The sequence below is a fragment of the Corapipo altera genome, unplaced genomic scaffold (assembly GCF_003945725.1).
Source record: "Corapipo altera isolate COAL_440 unplaced genomic scaffold, ASM394572v1 55, whole genome shotgun sequence".
NCBI lineage: Eukaryota > Metazoa > Chordata > Aves > Passeriformes > Pipridae > Corapipo > Corapipo altera.
The window spans coordinates 4582185-4607354 of record NW_020884882.1 but is presented as its reverse complement, the minus strand read 5'-3'; the positions used below and the strand labels follow the sequence as shown (position 1 = coordinate 4607354).

The window sequence follows — 25170 nt, the reverse complement described above, 5'->3', positions numbered from 1 at the left end:
TTCCTTCCTTACGATGTAGTAAAAAACTGTAATCGATTATTTAAATTAGAAGCAGTCTCTCTACATGAAAAAGGGACTTAATCAGAAGTGTAGGCAATCTATGACATGTATGTGGCTTGGATATACTTAAGTTGGTCTGATGGCTTTCTTGATAGGAAATTAGACTATTTGAGAACTTGATTCTGCATCCACACAGTGGAAGACTGAAAGTATAACATCCAAAGAATTTTCGTACTTTTAAGACTTTATTACCAGACCTGATTATTATAAGAACTATCCAATCTTCTTACTTCCCATTGTACTTTAGGTTTTTAAATGCATAAAATATACAGTGTTTCTAATCTCCTAAGAGTTTCCTGAATTCCCAAGCTGTAGTGCTGAATTCAAAGCTGAATGCTTTACTCTATGGTCACCAAGGCTACAAATATATTTTAATTTTGTTTTGTGATGAGAGATTATGTTCTCATAAAAAAGAATCAGATTTTTAGAAAAATGTGAATATCATAGGGTGTGCCATAAAGCTTTAGGAGCTGGCTGTTTTCCAAAAAGTTGGCCCTATTCTTAGAAGCTGTAATTGGGGATGGAATGTCACATGGTGTCAAAGCATGTAAAAAGATGTCCTTTTACATTTTTAATCCTGTGTGGCTACATAGAGATTTTGTTCCTACTTAAAACATTTTTGATGGCCCTTCTACAAGGTAGTGGTGTTTAGAAGTAGTTTGACACAAATTCAAGAAGTTTTCTATTACTTTGAGATCTCAGCAAAGAGGCCTAAAAGGTGGTTCGAGGTCTCTAAACTATCCTCTTGTCTAAAGCAAATGTCCTCCTTATCAGGACAGTGATGGGACAGGACTTTATCTCCAGTCACAAAGCCAACTGTTACAGAGCTGTCTTAGTATTACATGCATGTCATTTTAAAACAGGCTTTTTGAAAGTATGCTGGTAAACTCATTCATTTTAAAAACGAAATCACATGCAGTGATGCATGAAACCTGACAACAAGCTGACTGTTGCCAAGTAGTTTTAGTATGCCACTACAAACTAACTTTTTGAAGACGACCATATGCTCTCAAAAAATGTGTTTATTCTTTTGTAAAGTGGTGACTGATCTTGGCAACAGGTCTTTGTTCATCAGCTGGAACTGCTAAATGTCCTCGGAGTTGCTGAAAGATGATATGTGAAAAACTCTGAACAGGTCAGATGGTATTTTGTTTGAGGTAGATGACTTTGAAATCAGAATCACAGGACAGTCAAGCAACAATTATTATTTTAGTGTCTGGATCCTGATCTACAAATCACTGTATTGATCCATATGTAATTGTGGGGAAGGCAGAGCATGCTACTTTGTGTATTTTGGCAGCTCTGGCTGTTAGCATAATGCCTTATATTCTGTGTCCACAGTGGAAAATTGCCAACCTCAAACTCATGAATAGGCCTCAGGAATATTGAAATTGAGATTTTCCCTCAAAAAAAGCCAAACAATAAAGAAACAACAAAACAACACAAAACCAAACAGCACAACCTAAAATCCAGACAAACATAAACCGAAACCGATTATTTTAGCTAATGCAAATAACCATGGTTATTTGAAAAGCATACAATTCTTCAAACTCCTTGTGTCTTTGAGTAGAAAGTTCAATCAGAGCAGAAGTTTAGTACCTGGAAAACTGAAATATCTTGTTTGGGAGTTTTCTACATCATTGAAACTTTGTCTTTCAAGAAAGAAGGAAAAAAAAAAAAAGCAGGGGAAAACCCAAAGCACCAGTGACATTGTTGTATAGAGTGATATGATATAGCTGTGTAACGCAGTAAATTGGAAATGTTAGCTTCCTCCCTGACCCAGATATTGTTTAATATTCTGTGTGTTTCTTTATCCTGTGTGTTTACACATTGTATTTGGGCAGGTGTGAGCTTGCTCTTGTCTGTTCACTAAATGTATGTGAACTTGTTCTGCTGGTGCCTCAAGCTGCAAGGAAGTATGCAATTGCATTAGCACAGAGCTGAGCCTGCACTAAGCTCATTGGAGTCACATGGATTTATTTAATTTAGGAATTTGGGCAGGGCAAGGTTTGCTTGTCAGTACATTCAGTATAAACAATCCCAGGCATATCCACTGTAAATAACTAGTATTGTGCTGAATTAATTAGATTCTCGAGAACTCAGGAGTGCAGTGCAAATTAGTCATATAAATGCTTTCACATTTTTAAGTATTTCCCCTGATTTTTCATCTTTGCTACACATATTATTCTTCTGGAACAAAGAACTTGGGATTCACGTCACTCGCTGTACAGACTTGTTGAACGGAATGCAGTAAAATCCTATTTATATCGTGGTCACCTTCAAAACATCAATTTTCCAATTAAATTGTATGCAGTTATCACAGCTGTAGTGTTTAGTATAAACACGCTACCGAATGGCAAATTGTTCTCTTCTAATGAGGATGTAATTTCTGTCTAAGCGTTTCTTAAAAGTCAGAAAGTGTGATCATGTCATTATTTCAGTAGGTACAGAGAATTTTTCCTGCCTCTGACATCTGTCTAAGTATTTCTGTCTACTTTACCCTCAAAAGAAAACTGAAATAATCTCCCACAGAGGCTTGCCCACATTTTGAGGTTAATATGATTGGTTTCAAATCTAAGGATTATTTTAAGCTACATAGTACTTGTGATGGAATGAAAGAAGGAGCCCTGAAATCCAGAAGAATCTGCTCTGAATTTGAATTTATCTTTCAGGGATACTCTAGTTCTGAATTTTGGTATGCTGCCATTTTGCAGTTACAAACATTGTATGCTACTCAAAATTTCTCATTGACAGTAAAAACCAATAGAAATTTGTAATATTTGTTAATTCTTTTGTTATTCCTCCTAATTGTAATTATATTATAGGCAGATTAATTTTCATCTACCTTTTAATTATGCTAAATTTGTAATTTACTAAAATACCAGCTGAGCCTGACCTGTATTAAAAGCAAGAAGTAGAAAATATAGGTTTTGTCATCTATGATGCTCCAGGAGATGGATTTTCTATATTGAAAAGTTATACCTCTCCTTTGCTTATAGAAATGAATTTATTTTATGTTTTGAGGTTTAATGAATGTGATATAAATGTATACACACTGCTCAGTGTGTATATTTATATATATCTATATTTATATGTTAGATTTGCAGTCTTTTCCACATATGGAAGAATTTTTCGAGATCATGTTTAGCTACAGAAACCTCTCCCCCTCACTTCCCCTGAATGTGTGTGTTATAATATACAACACATATAGAGGTTTACATTTATCTTATATTTCTTAGTAGAAAAATTATCTGCCACCATCATAGTCTAAAATAGGTCTTTAGACCAGCTGAAAGAGCCAAAAATGCATTTCTGGGAGACAGTAACTTGATAACAAAAGTTGCATATCTGGCGCTCGTTACTTAAGTGAGATAACATGTCACAGGCTTTCACTACAAAGGGGACCATAAATTTTTGCATTGCAAATCTGATTTCACGGACCACTTCTTGTAAGAAGCATTGAGTTTCCACTTCATCTAGTGATAAAACTTTAGAATGCATGAGTATCTGGTGAAACATCTTACTCCTGTTAATGCTGGTCTGGGTGTTGTAAAGTAAATGGTCAGAAACAACCTTTTGCTTACCCCCATCTCCAGTATTTCTGATTGATTTTAACCTTACTATATACAAATAGAACAAATGGTGAGATGGGCTTTATGGTCATTTTCATAGCTGGGTGATACATGGTTACTTGTGACCCTTTCTGTTATGGATAGCTATGAAAATAGACCTCTGACATAGATACATATTGCTGGAGCAATTTTTAAGATTTATTCAACTTTTCGAATATACAAATGAAACATAAAGACCTTCTAAAGCTCTGTGCACCAAGGACTTAAATGAATCCACTGTTAATCTTTCTGCTTTCTGGTTGTAGGCTCAGTTCTTCAAATCGTTCATGCACAAAACTCTTCTGTGGTCAATTGTTCTGTGTATAGAGAGTTTGGGAGATTAGTCCTCAGCTATGTTTGCTCCTAGAAACTGAGTAGCAGATAAAAATCTCTCTAAGCTCCGAGATATTCTGATTTTAGACTAAGTCCTTGATTTGAATGAAATGTCATTGCTTTGCAGGTAGATTTCTTTGTAACAATGGGAAAATAATATTTGTAAATGTAAGTATTTACTTGTAAGTAGGACAGTTTCACAGTTCAGAGCCAGAAGTTATATGTTTAATGACCCATTAGTAGCCATAGATAACAAGGAGAGTAACGTAAATCAGTCATCAGAAAGTTAGTTGAAGAGATGAGCAGGTTATCGGTAGATTTATTTAACCCAAGTTAAGACATTAATTCTTAGCATGCAGCACATGAAAGGGAAATGTGATGAGCCTTGTCAGGAAGGGTCTTCTACTGTGGGAAGAGAGCCAGAAAAGCTTAACTCATCAAGTGTTTAATGTTGCCTGTGTTGCAAAAGCTTTTGGCTAAAAGGAGATTAGGACTTTTTTTTTATTTTTTATTTCTTTTTTTTGAAGGAATGGATTTTAAAAAGATACTTGCATGCCACAAAAGTGAGGGGAATTGTGCTGTAACCAAATTTTATACATGTTTTTATGAGCTGACCTCGTAGTAATGCAACTTTTGCAGTCTTTGAGTGCACCTATGTTGGGATTTTAGTTCTGATCAGGAATGAAGATTTTAATCAAATCCTCCTCATCATTCCCACTTCCTGCACTATGGTTCATATCCAGAAATGATGTTGGAATGGGCACCCCAAATTCCTTTTTAATTGAACTTAAATGAAAGAGACATTCCAGGAGGTCCTCCAACACAGAGAAAATGCTAAAAGGAATTCAGTCTTGGAGATAAGGCAGAATTAATCCAGAATACCCCCCAGGGTGGGTGTATTGTACCGAGGCTGACCCTCAGTACCAACTGTATCGGCTACAGATCTGTTGCTGTTCCAACATGCTGCTAAATACAACCTCCTGCAACTATTCCATGTTCACCAGTAATCCAGAGTGTGCCAAGTGCAGAATGGTTATGAATAGACTGATCATTGCTGGCATCTGATTCTTAAAATTCTGTAGATTACCTAATCATGTAGACCACGATTAGAGTTATCCTCTCTTTCTAACCCGCTGTGTAATGTAGCCCCTGTTATCTGAAAGCCACGGTCTCAAATTTTCTCCTAAAATTGATGAGCCTTTATAGAATCGATGGCTGAGAAATGTGCCTGCAAAACTTGCATTGAGATACACTCCAATAATAAAACAGAAGATGTCTTTATACAAGCCTTCTACATGTGTGTAGTGTTTTCTGAGCACTATTTTTTAAATTCCTCATTTTGCTACTTTGAAGCCAGTTTTGAGGTTTTAATGTTAGGTTTTGTGGTGATTGGACCAGAAAGGTAAATGATATTTAGTAATAGTATTTAGCAGACACTTATTTTTTAAGATGGTAAGCAAATATGAGAAGCAGCAGCACAGAAAACAAAAAAAAAGGACTAGGAAAGAAAGAAATAAAATCAATGAATTTATAATCTATTAATAGCCTATGTACAAAGACTTTGATAGTATTTGAGATTATACCACTGTGCTATATATGTCTAAATTAGATACTTGGATGTCAGTCCTAAAAATTCAGAGCATTCAATATTTTAAGCACTTTGAATTGATAATAATTTTATAATAATTAAGTGTGAATACTAATTTATCAATCCAAATGCTATCTCTTTTTTCCTTTTTTGCCTGTCAGGAATTGAGATTTTGCTTTGCAGTTTTTGTCATTGAATTGCTATTCTTGACCCTATAAACGAATGAAAGATCCAAGTTTAAAAGGCAGTTAATGTACACAAACATTAATCAAAAATTGCTTGATTACAGTTTATTGTTTGAAAGAACCGTAGATTAATGATTCTGTAGGATACACACTGATATGAAAAACTAAGCATACTTCTGGAAGGCTCTGATCCAATATTAATACATGATAGGGCATAACTGCAGCTTTTATTTTGCTTCACAGTGTCTCAGGGATGGAAAAATAAGTAATGAACTTCATTTTCTCAGAACTTCAGTGAAGAATGCTGTGTTCCCATCATTACCTATTTGCACTGAGGCACCAAACCTTACCTTCTTGATGTACTTTTATTTGTGAACCCAGTTAAAGATACAATCCTGATTCTTACATGCTTTTTATCCAGTGCTTTTGGGTAGTTGTTCCTGTCCATACAGAAATATCTGTACCACTAAGTTAGGATTTACACCAGTAAATGCCCACTCCTCAAAGTGCAATGGTCAGCAGAATGACAGGGATAGTTGAGGCTCATCTCACAGCTTTACCCCAGAGCACTGAAAGAGGTAGTGAGGGCTTGGAAACAGCCCGTCTGCATAACAGGAATAGTAAGTGGTCAATGAGTTCTTTTACTGTCCCTTAGAGAACTTGCATCTGTACCTTCTGGCTTGTGTTAAATTAAGAAGTGACAGCACATATCATGAAATTACAGTTCTTTGGTTTAATCCTACTCTTTTACTGAAGAAGAGGGTTGACGTTCTCCAATATCTGTAGGAATTTTACTTTTCTCCTGAACTATCATCAAGCACCAAGTATTTTTAGGTCAGTGCATTACCTAGCATAAATATATGACACAATTAACCAAACATACTAGATAATAAAACATATAATTATTAAACATTGGGCTTTTTTTGATGGGGATGCTAAGTGAGTGAGCTCTGCTTAGGTTAGTGTAAGTCTGTTCATCAAGTAACTTGTGTCAGGAATTGAAAATGAGATAGGAACAGATTTTCTGGGGTAGGTGCAAATCAAATCAAAATACTACATAGATACAGGTTTTTTAAAACAAGACTATACTGAGACTGGGTTTGGGGTTGTTTTTAGTATCAAAAATTTAAAATCCAGTGGTGGTTTTGTTTGTTGGGTTTTATTTTTTATTCAACTGTATGTTAAAAAAGATCACTGTGTTCAATTTTGTGAACTTGCTGATCAATAAAATTGGAAAATATGTAATAAATTTTTTTGCATAAGGAATAAGATCATGGCACACACATTCTCATTGAAACAGATGTGAGGAAAAAAGTACGGAAGAGGATTTTTATTAATTGTAGCTGTTGAAGTTGAAGTGGACCATGATCATAATCTGGACCTGACCACACAATAATTCCTTCATTAAATCTATCCTTTTAAAATTTATTTTGGGTACAAGTAGCCACGTCTTTTAGGAAGTGTTTAAGTCTTCATACAAAATCTTCAAGTCACCCAGAACTGATGTGTTACTGAAAAATATGTACCATATTTGCAGTGTAACTGTATCCTCTGATTCCAGAGAAAAGAGCTGTCATCTTTTCTATGTATTAGTTAATAATGATCAGACAACCTTTTAATGTTTTATGTGTGATCAGTTAGGTTGAGTCTCTTTTGTTTCTCACTGCCAAGTTTATTTTTCAATAATTTTCTAGCTGTTTCCTGATGTGGTTACAGTCTTACAAATATTCACAAGAGTGTGACATGAGCACCAGATGTGCAATTCAGTTTATGGTCTTATGCTACTGTGTAGAGATACAGCAAACTTTGTGATTTTTATTTCTCTGCCTGTATTTTTTCTGGTAAATTGAAGATTGTATCACATGTCACTTCTACCATGATCTGTAAAGCCCTATTTGAGATCCTTGATTTCAGATTCCCCTGTCTTCTAAGCTTGCCCTGTATGTTTTCCAAAGATGATACTGTATTCATGCTTTCAGGAATATGTTTATGTGGCTGATAACCTTTATTCAGCTCATCCTAAATATGTTCAGTTTTCCAAGCAGTCTTGGTCAGGCTTTTCTTTCAGATCATGGAAATATGGAACAAGTTTGGGATGAGAAAGGTATCTGCAGGTCCCCTTCCTTCCCCAGCAAACATTCATTCTGTATAGAGCTAATTTGTCTGACACTGGGTCACATGGCACATAATGAAATGTCTTACAGAAATCTCAGCATATTATTTCAAAGCACTTACCTTATCAAAAAGAGTCTCTGTGTAATTGGAACAGATAGAAAATTCTTTTGACAGGACCAGTACTCAATAAAGCAATGTTGATTGACGTTAACTGAGCTCCAGCTTTTAATTTATTGCTTATTGTATATCGGGATCAGTGTCAAACTATGTAGTCTTTAATTTTCCATAAAACTCTGTACAAATATTTGACAATATTTGATTTTTCAGCTCTTCTAAAATTCTGCCAAAAAGAGATCACACAAATAATTGAAGTGAAAATGAACGTCTGCCTGTTAGAGGAATTACAATGCACTAGCAGCAAACCAGCTGTGTGTAGTTAGGAGGAGTCAATTTGGAAATGTACCGAGTTGCCCATTTTGTTGATTTGTGCTGTTTTTAAGAATGTCACCAAAGATTAACCTAATGCATTCTGTTAGTGAAATAGGATCAAACTACTCAGTGGAAAAGAAATCCTTCAGTCTTTCTTCAACCTTTACTCTGGCAAAACTCTTGTCAACTTGAAAGTCAGTTCAATTAGCGTTACTAGGCCTGAGCAAGAGTGGCTCCTGTAGAATTCAGAGGGAATGACTTGTGTTTTCGGTGAGGCAAACCCAGCCCATTGGAAGTTTTACAGAACCTGTCCCTTTGTTTCAAAAAATAAATAAGAATATTCAGGCCTCGCTGTGTCTTTGCTTTGTGCGGTGTATTTGTGTAGACCTTAAAACTGAGATGTGTTCCAAGTTAATTGTAAAAAATTTACCCACATTTCTTCTGTGTTAAATGATAGCTAAGTTTATAGTGGACTGTCAGATTTCTTTACTTAATTCAGCAACATGCAAGACATCTATCTTAACATCTGGTTTTTAATAACAGTTGACATCTGGGAGCTCTTTTTTATTCCAAGAATGGACTAGGAACAGTAGTGATACTGGCAGTGTATATTTTCAGGCTAAAATTCCTGTCCATTTCAATCATAATTAATTACCATTCATTTTATTTAGTTTTTAGATTTAATTAAGTGCCAACAATATGTTACACCAGCTAACTTTCAAGACTCTGAAACTGTAGAATGTATTTTTTTCATGTTTCTAAAATATTAATGGGTGAATCTAGAATGATATGATTTTATTTGGTTTTGAAATGCTGAGTTCAATGAAAAAACACTGTGTTGTGCACCTCTATGTCCTAGAAGCTGAGTATCACATCATTTGGCACAGTAGAGCTGTATATAGAGATAGCTCTGCACATAGACATCTCTGTGTGTATAGATAAAGAATCATGGTAAAATTGTAATCTTAGTAAATGTATCCTAGGAAGAACATTTCACTCTTCTGATTTAGTTCATGCTTTTTATTTTGTTCTTATTAACTTGAAGTTTATAAAAAATGTGAAGAAAGACCTTCTGCTTTCAGCTTATCTACCATAAAATAGCCCCTTTTAAAAACAATTTATTGAAATTTTTGTTTGCAATTAATTTTATTCATTATTCAAACTTTAAATAAATGAGTAATGTTAATGATTCAAAAATGGAAAAAAGAAAAACTATCTAGTAGTATTCAACAATGTGCAGTGTTTAACAATTGTTTAAAAGATAGAGTTAATTGATAGCATGATGGAAAAGTGTGCCTTGCTAATGATAGAATTTTATTATTCAGGAGTTTTGTATCTTTTAACCAAACAGAATTTAAGACACTTTGATTATACTAATTACTTTGCTTACTTACAAGGTTTGATCTTTGCTGTCGATGTTGGTTAGAATTGCGTGCAAATAAAAAATAGATAATCTTTTAATATTTAATCTTATAATCTACTTCCTACACACTGTTTTAACTAGGATGGAAAAATATGTACGTCACTGTTGTTGTTTTTTTGGTTGCTATAGATGCGGATTCTTGTATATGTAACACAAACTTGTTCACTTGTTTTCACTGGCTTATGTTTAAAAAAAAAGAAGTCATGTTTTTAACAGCCAAGAAAACTGTATTTTGTGTGCACCAAAGTAACTAACCTTTTCTTCTTTCATTCCAATGCCAACACCTTCTCTGTGCATCTCCTAACATCTGGCACGCAGGATGATGAGGAGGGTATATGGGCATAGCCGTTCCTATAAACCAAAGTTCCAGTTTTGTTTTGAGGGGTGAGAAACTCTCTTTTCTATCTTTTTTCAATTTTGTGTGGAGCTGTGTGCTTTTTGACAAGTGTGTTTGTGAACCCACATGTGTGTTCATGAAGATGTTTTCTCATATGCAATGAAAAATGAGAAACTGTGTCTAATGGTTTAGTGGTCTAGTGGTTTAATTTTTTCATAATTTACTGTGGCTAAAGGTGTAAGTAGGTACAAAGCTTTAAAAGAAGTCTATTTGTATCTGTTTGTATCTGTCTAAACAATTTTCTTTTTTCAGTAGGTAGGTAAGAATTTCTTTAAACTAGTATTAATCTGCTATATCATCTCAACACTCCCTGTAAGAACACTGTAATATTATTGCAGAACGTGTATGATACTTAAGAAAGTTTGCCACAGATTAAGCATGGAATCTCACTGGAATAGAATTTATAATATGCATGGAAAAATAAGACTACCTCTTAAGCTGAAATGTTTTAATGAAATTTTAAAATAAGCAGCAGATTCTTAATAAGGAAAGTATAATCTCTCCATGCAATTCATGTTCTGTACCTGAAACAGTATGATGGAATAACAACCATGCAATAATTTGGTTGTGATAGTTAAGACTACAAAGTGCAGCTCCTTTTGTTTGTCTCTCAGTTATGAGTAAATACTGTATTGTCATCGTGTGTCAGTTATTGATGGATGCATATCCAGTTCTTTGGTGCTTGCCTTTGAAGCTGGAGGTAATTTGCAGCTCATGATCACCGTGGTCTCAACATTGCTGAGACCATCAGGCTTGGTGGTTTTCTCCTAGAAAATGTTGCTCACTGCTTCTCACAGGAGCAGTTTTATTTGCTGCAATGGGCCTGTTCGAAGGAGCAAAATCTACTCTTATAAGTAAAGATTATTGTATTATTAAAGCTTCCATACTTTATATTGCTTTGACTCCTGTCACCTCCGGTTAAAGACTTGTATGATTTGCTTCCAGCTGTGTTATAAGCCATGTTGTAAGTCCATTGTTCTATTTGATATGAATAAAATCTTCAAAATGTTTTTTGTTCTTATATGCTTACTTTTCAGAATAGTTGTGAAAAGCAAAATTAGTGCAATCCATAATGAATAATTTGAATTTCCTTTTTTAAAAAAAAAGTAAAAATTTAAAATTCCATTACAGAGAACTTTAAGATTCAGTAATTTTAAAATAAAATTATGGGCAGTGTGATACCATTAACATTTAAAAGAAAGCAACCTTGGTTTATCAGAGTATAATTATAAATCTTCCTGGGTTTTATGCTTTGTGATTCAGTCCAAATGGCGTGCTGGTACCGGTTGTATGTGTAGGTAACCTCTGTGTTTATGGACACACATGTTGCATGTGGTAACAGTAGGAAAGGATGTGACTCATATTCTAATTTTTTTCTAGTTTCTTTCTTCTTTCCTGAAAATAAGCAGCCTGAGAAAGAATTTGGAGCTGTTCTTTTACACACAAAATATAAAAAAGGTTTATGGGCTTTCTTAGGTTTTTAAGTAATTAGCAAGTTCTGTTAATTGCAGCTGCATGATATTTTAATAGCAGTTTATGATGTTATTTAGAAGTAATGTAATTTTCAGCTGTTTGTCAGCATCATTCTTCTGTTTTGGGTGTGGAGAGCGGGTCTTGTTTATTTTCTGGGCCCATATTTATTTCCAGTTTAAGAACAGACATTCCTCTTTCATGCTTTTGTTCAAATGCCAACATAGTTTATCTGCTATTGTCATATATCAGACTTTTGACAAATAATTTGTTTGCTGTTTCTTTTCAAGGGGAGGATCTCGGCAAAGGTAGTTTAACAAATAGTTGGTAGCAGGCACAGCCAGTCCTGCAGACTGAACTCATAAATAGACCTGTCCTCGTGGGTAGAATAGCCATGACTCTGGTGGAACTGCTGTCCTAAGGTGGAAGTTCATGTCACAGACCTCCTTCCCTATGGGAAAAAAAAATAATTTAGGTCCCAGACCTATAGACCTTTCTGAAAACACATGGGAATACTAAATTTCCTCATATTCACTGTTAAGAGCTGGAAGTATATCTTACAAAAGATATACTTAGAAAAAATAATGGATAGATGTCTCTATTGTGCACAGGCTTGAGAGCAAACAGCTTGATTTGGCTGTGTGAGCACAGGAGTTGGCATTCTCCACTCTCTTTAAAAAGTTGTAAGTTAAAAATCATGGAAGTCCCTTTAAACTTGACTGCTTTAGTGTTCAAATGCTGCACAGGAGTGACATGAAACGATGGTAGAGATGTAGAGTGGCAGGGCAAGGATGTGTTGTGAGGTTATAGAGAGCTAGTTACTCATTAAGAATCCAGACAAGGTGTTCAGGAAAATCTCACTGGCCAGCCAATTTAGTAGCAAATGTAGCTGCATGGCTTGAGTGTTGTTAGAAACAGGATCTCTCTCGCTCTCCTCACACTTACAGTGGGGAAAAAAAAGAAAGAAAATCGGAGGTGATGATAAGTTTTAAGAATAAAGCCTATACAGCACTCTGTCATGGGTAACTGAAGCCATGTGACCTTCAGCAAATATGTTTTGTGGCACAGCTGGGAGTGCAGGTAGAACACAAGTGCTTGTTTTCCCTTTCCAGTTCTTAGCACTGAAGTGCAGCAGACACTGGAAAACCAGTTGGGACTTTGCCACAAGCTGTCTGTGTGTGCCTGTAAGAGAAATCAACACAAAACCTGTTTGGACAGTATTTGTTTGTACAGTACTGTAGACTTTGTTCTTTGTCAGGTGTGAAGTAAATTGGATGTTTGAAAAGATGCTTAGGAGTGTTTGGGCAAATTTATTGTCTGTTATATCCTTAGAACAGGGTTACCTTCACACCTGAAACAAAGAACAACTGAAGCTTGCGCCTGGCAGCAAATGATGTCTGAAAATGGAATCATAAGGCTAGTCTGCTAAATTTGGATTTAGGAGCAAAACATAGTCAGTAATTTTAAAATGTTGCCTTGTAAGACACTCTGGAGGCATCAGTGTCATTCAGTAAAAAACTCCTTCAAAGCAGAAATTTCTACAGCATGGGCAAAAGAATATTGCTCAGGCAAATATTCACTGTTCACTTCTAACTATTGGATGTGTTTTATGTGCTTCAGGGAGGAGGAGACTGTTTTAAAACAAATGTGGTGCCTGGCTTTGTCTTTGCTGAGATGTGGAAACAGTTCTCTTTCAAGATGGCCTTACTAATAGCAGTATAAAGCACACAAAATTTGGCCATGTTGCTATATAAGGATATGTTTAAAGGCATTAACTATTCGCTATTGTTCTGCTTTTTGTTTTCATTATTTCAAGTCTTGATTTTTGTACATAATTTGTATTTTTTTTTTTATGTTTGGATGTTCTGTTTAGCCTGTGTTGGAAAAAACATGCTAACTTTGAAATGAGCCTCAGTAGCATGGAAAAATAAGGAGCATGACTGTTTGCAGTGTTCATTTTAATTTTCTCATAGAGTGTATGAATACTAGCTCTATGCTTAATTAGCTAAATGGGTGTTACTGCATTGACTGGAGCCCCAGGGCATTTTGGATTTGTGAATTTTTAGGCATGATTGTTTTACTGCAACTTAGTTTTTACTAAACAAAAGGAGGAACCTCCCAAGGAATGTTTGTTTTGCAAACCATGGACAGATTTGTGACTAGTCTTCATTCCTGTTAAAATACTTTTATTCGTAAGAGAAGACATTTATAGATTTTATTTTGATTGCGAAATTTTATATTAGTTAAAAAGTTACTTTTCTCTTCTTGTTAAAGATATCACTACTACTGCCAGTATTTTGAGGTATTAATTGCCCACTACAGAAGACAGAGAGTTTCCATTAAAAGTAGGATTTTGTTTAGCTGTGTGTATTTGGTTATTTTTTATTGATTACACACTGGACATATGTGAATCACTTGACAAGTATAAAACTCTTTTTGTGTTTCCTGTGAAATGGATGATCAATAAAGATCATCAGCATTGTTCCTCTGAAAAAGAAAAAAAAAGTCTTTGTTACAACACTGCTATGGCCAAATTACATGAGAGACATGGGCAGAAGCTGAAATCCTGGGCCAATTGAAGTCAATGAAAGGCCTGTTATTTATTTCAGTCCTGTTCAGTTTTCACTGAGAGCAGTTTCTTTCGATTGTTCATATTCATAATAGAAAAACATCTGTTCATATAGACTTATGTATTCTCAAAACTATTTGTATAAATGTCTTTTAGTTTACCCTGACAGGCATTTATCTCATGTCATACATGGTATATATGAGACACCAAACCACGCTCATATCCAGCTGTAGAACTCCATTGGATAAATTCAGCAGTTTTTTTGTCTGTCACTTGTATTTTAGCTGTGAGATTCAGGCCATTCTGCCTGAACTTAGGCCTCAGATTCTTCACTGCAACTGCAGGAGGTGTTAAAAAAAATTGGAAAATGTAGCTGATGAACTGAACTTCAAAGCTTTTGATGTAGTCAGTCTGAAGACAATAATCACAAGGCCTAAAATCATCAGTCATGCTCTTTTATAATCTTCCATAGTAAAAACAAATAACGTACCAGAGCAATTTTTAACACCCTAGAAAGTGAGAAAAGGCGGAATGTTTTTTCACAGCTAATCATAGTTTCAAAATTATATAGTTGCTCTGAGTAGTTAATCACTGTTTTAACAGCTAAGCTGATGTCTTGAAAGACATAGTGAAAATCTGCTCTAAAGATATGAATTCAGTGATGAATTGCATAGTGTTGGATTGCACTTCTACAAATATTCATGGGAATATGTGAAATTGCTGTTATTTTATTTGACTTGAAAACAATTTCAAAGAGTTGCCTGCACAGCATTCTGCTTGGAAGGTTTGGGTTTGCTTGGAAGCAGAAGTGCCACCTGGCCTAATCAAAGGTCATATGACCTGAACTTTTGAATGTAAGATTTTACAATTGAATACTAAAATATGAAAACACCGATTTTGAATAAATGAAATTTAGATAAGTTGCTTTGGAAAGTTTATGAAAACATACAAGAGAAAATGTTCATTAGGGTACAGAAAATACGTACCTAATTAAAATTTTCTAGTATCTAGTATCTATTTTTAATATTCTCTTAGTTACAGTGCTATAATGCCACTTCCAAAAAAAAAAGAAAAAAATTAAGAAAACCTCCCTGTGCTGACCTACTTAACATCATGAAATAGCAGTTGTCATTGGATTTGACACTTGATTTCCTCAAGAGGAAGCTCTGATAGGTGATGACTGTCATAGGTATCCAGTCCTACCAGCCACAAAGCCTGGAGCCAGTTTGGAGTCACATCCCTGTCTCTTATGCTGTTCTGGCAGTGGTTTCTTTTGCAGGTTTTCAGATCACACACATGCAATAATGGAAGCATTTCATCTGGGTGTGGTCATTAGAGCTCAGACTGAGCTCAGTGAGGTGCAAAGAAACAAAAAAATAAAAGTATTTGGCTGTTTCAGCAGGTGTATAGTGCTTGTATAATCATTTCCTTTTTCTGCCAAAGAAAAGGTATTGGACAGGATGTGATTGTCTTGAGTGGTAGCCTTGAATCAGTGGCCAAATCAAGATAATTTATAAATAATTCGATAACAGTAAAATACAGAAATCTAAGAAAAATATTTATTAATGTGATTTAATTAAGTCCAGTATCCAGCATCTTGGGAATGTTGTTTTGACATTATTAAGCTATTTGTATACTTGTGCTCTGGTAGCAAATATTAATGTAATGGATTAGAAATATTTAAGAAATGCCTGTTGATGTTTCTCATTTTGTTATACTGTCCCACTCTAATTAATCATTTGTTTTGGCATCAATACTCATTTATTTAAAAAAATCTGTTGTGCTAATTGCTCAAGAGACCACCAGAAAAGAGCAGCTTCAGCTGTTGTGATGGAGTATCCCCTCATATCACAAATGGCAGAGCCTTGCTGCTTCATTTTCCTTCCGTTTTGATCTTTGCTTTATAGACATTTAGCTGGTGAAAATGTTTACAGGTCTGTGTTCCAGAAGAGCAGTGATGATTTCACTGGTTCCCTCCTGGAGCCTTTCTGAACATCTGGCTGGCCAGATCATCTGCTCTTCTTCAGCCTGGCTCTGAGTTCTACCGACGTGAGCCAAGCTATAGCTAAACAGTTTATGTCCTGGCTTTATTTTAAAACGGTTGTTTTTGACTAAAATGGGCAAGCTACTCACTTGAGCAGTGTTACTGGAAGATTGGAAGAGGTAATGGTCTTGTAAGGGAGAGGGATAAGCAGCTGGAATCCTTCAACAGCATACCTGAATGTAGATGAGGGTATCCACAGCCTTGGGCAGAGCTCAGCAAACACCTGTGCCAGCTGATGACGTTATTGCCACCCACCATTATCTACTTACTACTATTTTTCTGCTGGAGATTGTTACCCTCCCAGATCTATCAACAGAGGAAATCAATCCGTTATCGACTCCAAGCAAACTGAGCCAGGTTAGCATAAATAGTGCTGAGTACCCATTCATCAGGCCAGCCTGTTTATCCTTGGGTCCTGAGGATAAGAGAGCACATGGATTAGTGGTAACATCCAGCTGATGGCTGGTGAAGAGCAGCTCGTGGCATTAACATCTTCAAGAGGAAAAGGTTAGTCTGAAAGAGAATTATATCCATTAGTTGAAAAGAAAAAGACCCTTACTGAACTGGCTTTATCTTCAAAGGTTCTAGCACCAGTTTAGGTAATCAGGTTATTAAAATAATTTAAATTCGTTTCATGCAGTTTTCTTGTTTAACTAATCAGAATCAGAACCTCTTTGTTCATTTTGCATATAGACATATTTCTACCAGATGCAAGCATGGAGATCAGTAATAAATGATATTTTCCATGGATCTGTAATTTTGGATAGTAAATCTGTGTTAAATTTTAGGAAAATCAGTTCTTCTGACTGTTTTTTGGTTGGGATCTTTTGATAGATCTTCCAACAAGCTTTTTCTGAGCCAATGATATTTATAAGATGATTAATTTTATCACACCTGGTTCTAGGACCTTGAAATGCATTAGGTGATGAATCAAACAAAGGTAAAAGCTTACAAATGGTTGGTGTTCCCTAGCGTGGCTGAGGCCAAAATCTGTGTTTGTTGGAGCCATCAGAGCAGCACAGCACAGTCGTGTTTGTGTCATGTTTTGCATCTGCTGATCTGGAGCATGTGAGCTAATCATGAGAATTCATTTTAGTTCTAAGAATATGGATAGGGTCGAATGTAAACACTGAGGTAAGTTTTTAATGACTTAGGAATTCTGTTAGAAAGGATGATTTTGATTATGGCACTTAGAAGCTTTAGGTCTGACTTAGGTTGGTTCTGTAGCCCCATAGGAATTTATACCTGTGTAAGTAATAACAGATCCTAACATTCTGGTTGAATTAAGTTGTGTTCAAGCCTTTTGCATGGAAAGTGCTCTAAGATTGCCTTTACATTTTTTAAAGTAATTGAGTATCATATCCTACCTGCATTAATTGTAGGGTGAAATAATGATAAAGGTGAACAGCTTTCCTCCTTTTGCAAAATGTTTTTTGTTTGTTTTTTTTTTATTAGCTCCTGGTCCAATGTTGTGCTTGCCTTCAATGTCAAAATACCCTTTCTTTCCCTCTTGAAAGCAGCTTAGCTTCTAAGAATGTATTTTAAGGCAAGCTGAGTAAGAAAACCCTGCCTCAGTTACGGAAAAAAGATACTCTACAGAGAAAAAACATGAGCTCTCTATTTGACTGCTGTTAGCACCAGGACAAAATGAATACTGTCAACTGCACTTTTACCAATGTACTCTGTTTTTCCTTGAGGATTGATAGGTTTAAATGTACTGATTCTCTCCTTGAGTCTGTCTGTCAAACTTTGATCTGATGTTGAAGTGTTCAAAAGCTGCATGAGTTGCAGGGTTTCAGCAAACTTGATCTTACAGGTTTAACCTAAATATTGTTTCCATTTTGAAGTCTGTCATATGGGTGTACCACAAAGAGTGTTTGGTTTTAGCCCTGATGTCTTGGGTGGTGGTATGCAGCAAGTAACAGAATACTTGGAATAAAGAAAAATCCTGAAATGAATCCCTCCAGCTATGGGCCGGTTGAGAGTGAGAGAGACAGGATGTAAAGTAAAACCAGTTATGTCTCCCTTTGATCAAAGGATAGAATCCCAACCACCACCCAGCAGGTGATTAACACATAAGTACATTTTCCCCTCAATGGGTGGATGGGACAAAGCTGAGTATCTGCTTAGCACCCATAAAGTAAACTTCATTTAATAGACTGATGTTAGAAATATTTCAAATGCTGTCTTTATGCATCCAGATTCATGATGTTACATGATCTGATACACACAAGTGCTAGTAAACTGTCTTAGAATATGAATGTCTCTAAAGGAAGAATTGCTAAGCACCTTATGAAACTGCATTTTTATTTTCAGGAAAAAAAAAAAGCTTTTCCACATGTTGATGGTTACATATTTTTCCCTTATGTATGCTTTCAGTTTTTGGAGAAATTCATTAATAGACAGCTGTACTTTGAGTTTGGAGTATGGTGAAACAGTCCTGCAGGGTGTGGTGGTACATGGTTTTACACATAAAAGCTGCTCAGAGACAGACTGGACCAGCTGGAAGTTTTGTAAGCCACAGACTGTGTTTGCCTCAAAAGTAATGACAGGGGCTGTTTCAATTCTTTTTCTAGAATTATAACACTGGGTTTAGAAATCTTTATTTTCTCGTGGTTTCATCATATTTTATTTATCACATGTCAAATACATGTTTTTTGAAGAGGAAGAACATAGAACACGAAATTTCCAGTCCTGAAGAATTTCCAGTGTAGTAAGACACTGATGTCAGTAAAATCTGTCTTTGTCCCATTGACGTTTTTGAGGACAAAATTTCACACTAGAACTTTTGGGGAGAATGTCAGCTATGCTGGTCTCATTTTCATGATTTTGACTCACTTTCCAGTACAAACCGTAATACAACAACCAAAATCTAAATATAAGACACCTCTGCTGTATTTCACTACTAGTAAGACAGAAAAATCTCATCAATGAATGACTTTATAATAAGTAGCCTCACTTGAGTTGCCTGATGAAACATAATCTTAAGAAAAATTTTATTAAGAATTAATTGTAGCACAAATGCTTTTTTATGTGAAAGGTAATCAAACCATCTTTCTCAATAAGCAGGATCTACCACATATCCTCATTCCAAACAATGTATTTCACAAAATGGAAAGCAGTTAAGCTAATTACTAAGCAAAATAATTTTTTTTCATGATTTTATTATCTGAGATCAAATGTAGATATACATATGACACAGATGGTTTTTTCTAGGATCCTGCAAACAATAATTAAAGTATTTATCCCATTACCCAAGAACACTACATTCTTTTAATATCATGACTGAATTTTTGAAACACAAACATGCATTGCCAGATTCTAAAAACAACATGGAATAAATAAATCTTAATCAAGAGAGATGCAAACGTTCCAGAAATAAAGTGTGGATATGGTATTCTAGTATTGCCTTTGTTGCAAGACTGCACTGTGGTTGCTCCAAATTGTGTGCTTTGCTATTGGCATTATAATGCAATTTTAGCAAGCTTATGTATAAGACAAATATTGTTTATCAGCCAATCACTTTTCCTTAGATCAAAAAGCAGTAGCTGGAATATAAAACCTCCAAGTCTGCAGGAGAGGTGTTTGACAAATTAATGTAATTTAATAAGATGGAATAACATTGATTTAAAATGTTATTTATATACTGTTTTTCTATATATTTTTCCCACAAATGGTGGGTACAGAGTGCAGAGTTTGCAAGACCATAATATACTGTTGTCAAAAGTTTCAAAGATTAATGATCAGGTATTTCCAACAGTGTTGTTTTTAAATGATTACAGATAAAGGCTTTGTAGCAAGGAAAAACCAGGTGCTGGGATGCAGAACGATTCATTCTGTGTATTTGGAGGCTTTTCGAGTAGTAGAAAAACTGCTTTCTTCTCCAGTGCCTAGTTTTATATTGCTTTATGATTTTAATGACTCCATCTTTTGTGGCAGTTCTGCTGTAAGTCATGTCGTGATACAGCTCAACAAAGCACCGCCGAGTCTCCTGATGTGCAGCGCTGGCTGCCAATCACTCGGTGCCTGAGCAGAAGGGCCCAGTCCCGAATGTCCTCGGGGTGAATTCTTGTTTGCATTTCCTTTACAAAAAGCCTGCGGTTGTTATTGCACCTGCTGGTGTTCGGTGTCACTGACCTCTCACCTAATGCGCGATCAGGTGCTCTTTTTTAACAGGCAATCTGGCATTCGGCCCACTTAAATTAGGTTCATTTGTCATGTACTCCTACCTGCCAGCCAGCAAACTGGGGAAAAAGAGGTCAAAGTAGGGATTTTTCAAATGTAAATGTTTCCTGCAAGTTGCTGTTGGAACTTAGACCTGTCATTCAAAAGGCATGTTGCTGCCTGCCTGCTCGCTTAGCAAACTAATTGTCTTTTACTTGCCTTTCTCAGTGTCTTTGCAAATTTTGTCTGGGGTTGTTGCATGCATATTCTTATTGCCAAGTATTGTTACAAGCAATAAATAAATCACTTGGCTATATTTAAAGCATATTTTACCCAGATGCTGCTTTGAAATACTGGATTAAAATAGAAAAAAAAATAGTTTTAAACCACTTACAGGAAGTGGGATCATGCAAAAGGCTGGTTTGGTTTCCGAGTGTCTTGTTATGAGTGCTTTTTTATCTGGGATGTATTCAAATGTCTGTTACAATGTGATATTTAATCTACATTTTAAATTTTTTAAATTTCATCCCCCTTTATTTTGGTTTGATTTTGCTTTTTTTGTTTGGTTGGTTTGGTTTGGTTTTGGGTTTTTTGCTAATTTAGTCACATGGGCCATTGTATGAGTAATATAGTAAGATATAGATTCTGGTAGTAGATGATGTTACTTCTTTTAAAATTTAATTACCATCCTGGAGAATCGTGTGGATTCTGTCTAATTACTTAACGTTTCAATGCCCGTGACAACACTACAGCTTTTATAAGGGAGTGATCCTTGAATCGAGGTTATTGCTGCAAGACACAGCTATCCCCAGTAACTGAAATAGAGCAAGATGTGGTGGCAGGAAATTTGCTTTCTGCCTTGTAGAATAGTAATTTGTTTTTAGTTTTGCCATTCTTATAAAGGAACTGAAAATTCATCAAATAACAGCATACAGTTCCACTTGGGTCAAACTTCAGCAATGCTGACTAAATAATGTGCTGTCTTTTTCTTCTGCTTTTTCATTCCCACTCTCAGTAATGGGGAGGGAAGATTTGGATTGGTGAGATGGGAGTGAGAAGGAAGAGATTGGTTATGAAGTTGGGAATCGGCTTTCTGGGGCTGCTGACTGAGAATAAGAGACTTCTTCAAACCTGTGGAGAGAGACAGAGCTGCTGTCCTGTATGTGTTTTCAGGCAGGGGGAAGTAGGAAGCAGCTGAAGAACCTGGCTGGTTTTAGCACCAGGGTGGAGTGCAGTTTGTTTTGGCAGGATTGAACTTCAACTTTCAACTGCAGTGAAAAGGTGAAAGGCAAAACAGGTTATTTGAGTTATGTCCAATGGAAGTGGTAGGTACGTGGTATGCTCAGAGTTAGGTTTAGGGACAGAATTAGGATATGGGGAAACAACAAAGGACTGAGAAATATAAAAATAGTTCTAATTGCTTTACACTCTTCATGTTATTCTTCGGTTGATTTTCTCCATCATTTTTTTTAGATTCCCTTTGTTTCTGTGTTGTCTTATTTCCCTTTTCTCATATCTTTACACCTTAATCTTTGGATAATCTCACCTGAAAACACAGTTTATTTACTATGTCTTTGCTGTAGTTCATAATCTGCATTCCTACCCCAGATCCAACAAATTTTCTCCCAGTTAAAGTCATGGCTATTGCAATCCTCAGATATCTGGTTATTAATTAGAGGAAATATGTCTACAATAGATAATTTACCTTTTTCTTCTGTTTACTTGCTTTCATAATCTGACTTTTCTAATAGTATGGTTCAATCAATTTACTAAGATTCCCCAAATAGTCAAACTACCTCGAACTGTAATTCACTTCTGCAAGCACATAAAATGAGCAGCACACAGCTGAAACCTCAAAGCAAGAAAGTAGAGGTAAGTGATGTCTAGAAAACAAAGGAAGAGTAAATTTTCTTTCTACCTTTGTTTTGCCTGTGTAGTACCAAGGCATCTTTTGTTTTGATGATGTTTATTTTAGGCTGCGAATGTGAAAGCTCCTTTAGAAAATGGCCTCCAGAATAGAAAACAATTGTTTTATTTATTGCTAAAGGTAATAATTAGCATATATAAATGTTTGCTACTCTAGATGAGTCACTACACCATCGTTTTAATACAAAATAAACTGCCTGGGATTTAGTATGGATGGAGATGTAGCATACATATCATCTTGCCAGCCCACAGAAGAACCTTCTGATAGAGTCTTCCCAGTGAGTCAGCCAATTTATATTAGTTACACTGCTGCAATAAAGCATATCCAAAAACTGTTTAAGGAGTATGAAATAGTCACAGTTGACACAGTGAGGTAAATCTGATCTTCAGTCATATACAGGACAGAGTATAGAAAAAGAGTAGCTGGAGAACAGATCAAATCTTAAGGAAAAAAACCCCACAATAAACTATTAAATCAATAGTATTCTTTGTTTCAGATGCTTTTATTTGCCTTTTTGATCCAGCAATATCACATGAGCAGTGAGAAAACTTTTCGTCTTTCTTTGTGTCTTTTTGTCTGTTCTTGCAAAAACCCTACTGCCTGGGGAAAGACTAAAAAATTGTTCTTTTCTTCTCCAAAGCTAGTTGAAACTACAATGGAAAAAACCATTTTATCTGATTTTTCTTCTTGTCAGATATCTAAATTAAACAAGACAATTAAACAGGCTGCATTTAGGTTTTGAATCTGGGTTTTTTTAAGAATTGTCCATTAATGGATAGAGAATTTGGACATATATAATGGATTTAGAAGTATGTATGTACAATGCAGTTAGATATAGAATATAAAATATATAATGATATCAGAGATTCCTTGAACTGCTGTTCTAAAATAAAGAACAAGTATTGAGTTCATATTACATATAATATCACATATAGAATCATATATATTTTATTATGTTTCAATTTTGAATTGGGGAAACCACTATTTTTTTTACTCTACTGGAGTTAGTGTTTCTTGAATCTCTCTGATTAAGGAGGCAGTCAAAATAATTGAAGTAGAAAATCATGCAGGGCCAGTCACTTTTAAAGAAACTTTCACTTTTATTACTTAATGAGTTTTTAAATTAAATCCCCACCACCCCCAGCTTTTCAGGGTTAATACTCTGTCTTCTGTTTTCCAGTTGGTGTGAGGTCAAATAAAGAGTTTGAAATTATTTAGAATTTCACAAATTCTAAATAATTTTCAGGAGCTAAGGAGGAATCAGGAAAGGTATAGAAATTTGGATGGAAGATAAAAGTCAGTTCCTTGTTCCCTCAGTGTGGATGGATCATCACCAACACTGTGCTTTACATTTAGAAGAGCCAGGGGTTTGCCTGCCATTCTTTTCTGCTGGTGTTTCCACTCTGCAAAGACAGTTAAGGCCTGGTAGCTGGCAGACTTTCAAGTCCACTCCAAATGTAGCTTATTCATAGTAATCCATCCTCTCCCTCCAAACAAACAGAATCATCATAATTTCTGTTTGTCTATTTTCCAGTAGGATATGAAGGATTTTAAAGCTTCTAAAGCTTTTAAAGAGAGTCTGTTAATATGGAGTGCACTGTGTAAATTTACTCCTATGAAATCAGGAATGACTCAAGATTTTGGGTGTGTGGAAGAGAAAGAATTTTAGATCCTTATTGCCAATTTCCAAGGCAACTGCTGAAGTCAATCCTGAACACTTGTTCTCACTTTAGCAATTTCTGGCAGAGACAATGTTATATTGTATAGGGCAGCTTGTATGATATCCAAAACAGGACAAAAATTTGGAAACAGTGGGAGAATTCAGCATTTACTAATCGGTAGGGTGTGCACATAGATTAAATAACTTTATGATGTGAACATCTCTGTGCTTTAGAGTCAGTATTCAAAGGCTTTACAGATTTAACAGCAAGAATTCCATTTTAAAACAAAATTAACATGTTATAAAAAAATCTGAACATGAAACTGGTAAGGCTTACATGTCCAAATCCTTTTCTGTGCCCTTTTCTGAACACAAAGCCCAGTACATACACGCAGATTGAAAAAATGAACCAAATGTAAATCAAGAATCGGTATGTTTGTGCACATATTTTTGCACCTGTATTTGAAAATATTGATTTCCCTAAATTACTATGACTCAACACATTTACGTTTATTATCATGTTGTTTTAGAAAATGTCATTGACAACAGATGAATGGATCTCATACTTACAGGTACGAAGAAATAATATACCCTATTGATAGCTGCATTTTTGTCATTTGAAATCGAGGAAATTTCCCTTTTCTTCCAGTTTTCTTAGAATTCTACACTATTTGCATTACTGTGGTGTGAGAGGTATATCATGGTAAAGAATATGACCAAAATACCCGTACACCATCAAAGAATTCCCAATGCTAAAAAATGTGAGAGGGTTTGATTCACCAGATTTAAGGTGCCTTTATGTCCAGGCAGAAATCAAGTCTTACCAGATTCCAGATCAGGGCTGTAGTGTTTTCCCAAGGGTTTGCCACTTAGTAAAAAGGTGGCTTGTTGTGCAGAAGTCTTAAAAGTATAAACTCAGCTATTTTGGTTTTGCGGTTAGGACAGTGCTGTTTATTGAGTTTCCAGGTAGGAATCTGGTAGGTTATCTAGCACTCAATAAATTACAGTATGACCATTGAGCTAAAAAAAAAAAATCAAGATGCCTACAGTGTCATCATGGGTAATTAATCAACTACTCAATCTGCTTATTTAAAACAATATCACAGAAATGATGACGTGCCTTCTGGCATAATTTCCTGGTTCTGTAAGGGCATATTTTAATTTGCTATTCCTGTTTAAAACAACTTCAAAGAAA

General features: G+C 35.5%; 1 protein-coding gene across 9 annotated transcripts in view; it reads left to right on the top strand.

Moving 5' to 3' along the window:
- ERC2 (ELKS/RAB6-interacting/CAST family member 2) overlaps positions 1–25170 on the top strand; it is a 433721-nt gene that overhangs the window by 312569 nt on the left and 95982 nt on the right. For all 9 annotated transcript variants that reach the window (XR_003527258.1, XR_003527257.1, XR_003527256.1 and 6 more), the window contains one exon: positions 10063–10128. Coding sequence is in view for 1 of the 9 variants with exons in the window: in XM_027640844.1 (XP_027496645.1) it covers positions 10063–10089 (27 nt within the window). In the remaining 8 variants the exon portion in view is untranslated. The remainder of the gene's footprint in view (positions 1–10062; positions 10129–25170) is intronic.